Source organism: Chamaea fasciata, unplaced genomic scaffold (genome assembly GCF_029207755.1).
Source record: "Chamaea fasciata isolate MVZ Bird 193981 ecotype frontalis unplaced genomic scaffold, bChaFas1.0.hap1 SCAF_15, whole genome shotgun sequence".
Taxonomy (NCBI): domain Eukaryota; kingdom Metazoa; phylum Chordata; class Aves; order Passeriformes; family Sylviidae; genus Chamaea; species Chamaea fasciata.
The window spans coordinates 8,428,032-8,432,875 of record NW_027094100.1 but is presented as its reverse complement, the minus strand read 5'-3'; the positions used below and the strand labels follow the sequence as shown (position 1 = coordinate 8,432,875).

The following is a 4,844-nucleotide window of genomic DNA, read 5'->3' as shown; positions in this document are numbered from 1 at the left end:
ACGAACTCTACAGATTTCCATAGGTGGTGTTGCTCTAAGTGCTATCTCTAAATTCTTCCTCCATGAAGGAACCATCATCAATGCAAATATTTAAATAATGTCAGAGACTCCTTGACCCTGAAGTGTGCAGGGGTGAGGGGAGGGCATGACTCACAAAGAAAAGAGCATTGTTTTCTTTGTTGCTCAACTCTCGCGTTCCTTACCTTTTATATAAAAATCGGTATTAATAAATCCAACTAACCTTAAAATAAACACCCCTTTGAGTCAGGTGCCAAGGGGTCCTCAAATGAGAGTGTGAAAAACACCTTGGTCAGGAAAAGAAAACATCAGCAGTGTTGAACTGATGAATGTGGATTGAAAACAGCAGTCACGGCCCTTTGGACACCACTACATTAACAAAGCTCTGACAGAAACCATTGGTCCTCTTGCCCTGTGTTTTCCTTTGGTCTCCTGGTCACCTCTGGTTACTTTCTGTTGCCACCAAAGGTCACAGTTTTGTGGATCCACTGCTACTTTTAATTGCAGTTCTGACTATTCACATTCCATGTCATGTGTCAAACAGCCCTTAAGTAAACAAGAGCTGTTTGGACACCACTCCAACCATTCCCTTCTGCTTTCTGAAGCCTGTTGAGGCTGTGTTCTGCCTCACTTTATGCAGGTACAAGCCCTGCTGAAGCACACAGAGCTTCTCTCACTTCACAGCAGAAGTAGGATCAAACTGAAGCTCCAGGGACAGCAGTTTATCTGCCCAGAGTAAGCACTTGGTTTTCTAATATGATTGCAAATTAATTCCAGAGATAATGTGATACCATGTAATTGAGAGTCCCCTGAGCTGGTACCAGAATCTATTTTTTTGCCAAGTCCTCTGCAGACCAGTGAGGATGTTATTGCTCCACCAGTAACTAAAATGCAGGGAGTCCTTCCTTGCTTTGAAGGTTTGTCTTACACCCCTGTGCTGCTAAAGGTCTTTCTCTCATCCCTAAAAATCAATGCAATGCTTAATTTTCTTTCTTCCTTCCACTTTCCCTTGTTCTTGTATTGCTTGGTATGAGATGGGCCAAAGGCTTTGTTTGAGCTGCAGCTATCCCAAGGTTGACTGGATCTTTGCAAGTTAGAGATAAAAAAGCTGTGGAGAGGGTGCTGCAAGCCCTTTTCTTCATCTGGAATGTTAATTTGAGTATGTCCTCAGCCCAACCACCAATTAGGTGTGGAATTTGTAAGTGGGTACTTACTAAAGTCTAACCTACTGCTGGACAAGACTGAAGCAGGCCAGTGGCTTCTGCTCTTACTGCTGCCAGGCTGGGGTTTCGAAGTGCAGGAGCTCCTGGCACACACAGTTTGTCCCTCAAAGTCCTCATGAAACACTCTTGAGGGACACAAGGGATGGGAGTGAAGTCTCCAGGCTGCTGTCAAGGTAGTCAGGGGGGTTCCTGTGGATTGGTGCCATCTGGGGCTCTGGGATTCTGCAGAATACAGATGATGGAGAAGGGCTGCGTTCCAGCCAAGGGACCTGTCAGTGCCTGGGGTAACCCTTCCCAACCTGCCCAAACCCCCGCGCTGCTGTGGAAATGCAAACAAAGGGGGAAGGACATTAGTAAGAGTTGCAGTGTAAACGCTATTTCTGCAAGGCTCAAAGACAGTTGGTCAGAAGAAACCTGTTTATTGTGAGGTTTAGGAAAACAATTTCTATGCAAATTGCCTTTTTTTTTTTTTTTTGCCAAGTAATGAGGTTGATAGAGAACTTGGAATTATAATTTTAAGAATACAAATACATAGTATCTTCTTCAACAAACACAAAACAAACTTCTCCAGGGAACATTAAATGAACAAATGTTTCCTAAAATAAATGGGCAACAAATATGGGGTGGGAGGGACAAAATAAAACAACAACTCAACTTCAAAGCCAAAACCCCACTGAAGAAGCAGCAGTCACATCTTCGATTTTATACTCAGGCTGTACTTTCACTTTGCTTTTCCTGTTCGATAGCTGGTAGAAAAACAGGAAACAAAACCACCATCAGTAAACATTACTGTTTATGAACAATAAACTTTGCCTTCCTATGGAGGCAGACTGAGGGAGTTTTGGGGGTGTACAGCCTGAAGAAGAGAAGGCTCTGGGGAGACTTTAGAAGGGCTTCTAGCACTTAAAGTAGCTACAAAAGAACTGGAGGGGGACTTTGGACAAGGGTCTGGAATGACAGAAAAATAGGCAATGGCTTCACACAGACAGAGGGCAGGGTTAGATTAGATGTGAGAAAGAAATTCTTCCCTGTGAGGGTGGTGAGACCCTGGCACCCCAGAGCAGCTGTGGCTGCCCCATCCCTGGGAGTGTTCTAGGCTAGGTTGGACAGGGCTTGCAGTAACCTGACCTAGTGGGAGGTGTCCTTGCCCATGGCATGGGGTCAAAATGATCATCTTTAAAGTCCTTTCTAACCCAAACCATTCTGTGATTCAATAATAATAGTTCTGCAGGATAGTGGTTTCTATGGTCATACTTATAGCCAGAGAATGTTTAAATCCATAATTGGTTGTTTTGATCACCCTGAAAGTGACAACTCATTCCCACATTTGTATAGCTAGAAGGGAGGAGTTCATGGCATGCAAAGCTCCTTTTGTATTTACAGCTTTAGCATTGGCAAGGATAATAAAATAGGGGAAAAAAATCAAATATCTAATGTTGAGGGACTGTGTGTGGGCATGGCTATCAGCACACACTTCCACAGTGATCAGCAATACTCTTCTGAAGGAAACTGCTCACAAAATCTGCTCCAAATGCTCTTTTCATATCTGAAGCTGAACATGAATCCCAGCCTTATCTGGCTGGCTGTGCACAGTGGGTATGGGAGAAGACCCTGCAGGAGAAAAGGCTCAGGGGTGCTTTTCTGAGGGAGACTGCCTGTTCAATGAGGATGATGATGGGTTTGCTTGCAGCCCTATTCCCAGAGAAGGTGCCTGGAGGTCTCCTGCCTAGGGCTGACAGCAAGTACCAGTGGGAGGCAGCAGCTCATCTGCCTGATAACATTAAATCCAGTTCCTGGGCACCCTCTGGGGATACTGCCTGGCCTGCCAGGATGGGCAAAGGTTCCCCCTGCCTCCAGAGAGGCTGGTAACATGGTAATTACCAACAGATTGATCCTGTTACCAGCACCCAGTGGGAACACTGGTCTTGCTTTTAGCAGAAGCAAGAGCAATCCCATCAGAAAGGGTTTTTCAGACAAAATGCACTGCTGGTTATAATTACTGATATCCTTGGAAGCCCAGCATAGAGTCCCAGTATTATCCCCACTTAAAGTCAGGGATGAGTTTGAGCCTGTAATACTGTGATTAGTATTCATTTTGCATATGAACTGCAATACGGATTACGTCCTTGCTACTCGTACTTCAAAAAGCCTCCTAAGCACTTACTTTCTTTAGTGGGCAGTGGATTTTTCTCTCTGGTTTCTGTCTTCTTCAGTTTGGTCTTGTCAAATGTTTCAATTTCTGCAAAATCTGGTTTGTCGGACATGATGGGTCCTGACAAAGAAAGGGAAAACACACCCATGGTTTCATTAGCTAGTGCTGTGATATCAGCCATCTGCAAAGCATTTTCTCCTCAAGAGAAAAAATATGAAAATACCATAAAAATGTTTATTCAAAAACCCCCACAAACCTAACACTCAATCTGGGACCTTTCCCTGAGGCTTGGCTTTTTCAGAGCAAAAGAGGACAGGCATAAATAGAATTTTCGCTAGAATTCTCACATGAAATTTCTAAAAATCATATTTTGCACATGGCAACAAGAATAATCAGTAATAAAGAGACAATGATTAATTGCCAGTAATCCACGGTGCCCCCTGACATAAACCTGTATTTTAAGAAATGCTGCTAACTGGAAAATCTACAATAAACCCCAAATCCAATAGGAACAAAGAGTTTCAATTATGATTTTCTTTTAATTAATAGGATTTGTCTTTCATTCTGAGCCTCCTGTACTGAGTACATCCATCCCCTGAGCTACTGTGGACACTTGAGCGTAACAATAGAGGACCGGTTCCCCCAGCCCTTTGTTTGCTCTTGCTCCATATCCCAGTCACAGCTCAATGGCTTTGATTATACTCTATTATAATAAATAGAAATCCACAAAGCACACCAGCATTTCACCTGTCAAAACTTCCCTAATCCAATTCCTCTTTTTATTAAGAAATGCAAGTTAAAATCCAGCCTGGGCATTATTCCCCTTATTTCAGTGGAATTTCCCATCAAGGCAAGGCTTGGCCCCGAGATGGCTGATATAATTATATTTTTTCCTTCCTGCTGAAAATCAGATTTCATTGCTATCTGCACTGAGACAACAGAGTAAATATTCACAAGGAAAAAAAAATTAAAAAAATGAAAAGCTACTAAAACCACATGGCATTACCGTCTGGCTGCTCTCTCTTCAGCTGCTTGGTGGCCGTCTGAGGCAGTGTGAGTTGAAAAAGGTCAGGGTAATCCCTCCTCTCCTCTCCCCTCCTCCCCCTCCCAAACCCATCGCTATTAATATTGATTAGTTTAGTGCTGGGATTGCTCAGCGTTTAGGGAAAGGACAGATTGCTCCTGTAGAAAGTGCATGAGGGAGGGAAATGGGAAAACTGACATGGAAAACTGCCAAATTACATCTTGGTTCTTCTTTTTTTCTGTTCTCTTCATTTACCATGACAGTCTTATTGAAGTTTCCCTTCCCACCATTTTCAAGTGCTGAGATTTGGAGTAAATGTGAGGTTTGGGGGTTGCTGCTGCCAGATTAGTTTTTCGGGGGGATGTTGTAGGTGCATTCAGCAATATGCCTGGGGATCATCCCTGCCTGCCCAGGCTGGCAGAAGCAC

General features: G+C 43.6%; 1 protein-coding gene across 2 annotated transcripts; it reads right to left on the bottom strand.

Annotated features, from left to right (window-relative positions):
• Nucleotides 1-1,734: 1,734 nt before the first annotated feature.
• LOC136297338 (thymosin beta-12-like) lies at nt 1,735-4,493 on the bottom strand. 2 transcript variants are annotated; one of them, XM_066197167.1, is made up of 3 exons: nt 4,400-4,493; nt 3,406-3,513; nt 1,735-1,987 (listed from the first exon to the last, which is right to left on the bottom strand). In XM_066197167.1, exons 2-3 carry the CDS (start codon nt 3,503-3,505, stop codon nt 1,950-1,952), a joined length of 138 nt encoding a protein of 45 aa, XP_066053264.1. In that variant the 5' UTR covers nt 3,506-3,513; nt 4,400-4,493; the 3' UTR covers nt 1,735-1,949. The 2 variants fall into 2 exon arrangements, with proteins under 2 accessions (XP_066053264.1, XP_066053263.1); XM_066197166.1 differs by lacking the exon at nt 4,400-4,493 and having other exon boundaries at nt 3,406-3,574.
• Between the last annotated feature and the right edge of the window lie 351 nt (nt 4,494-4,844).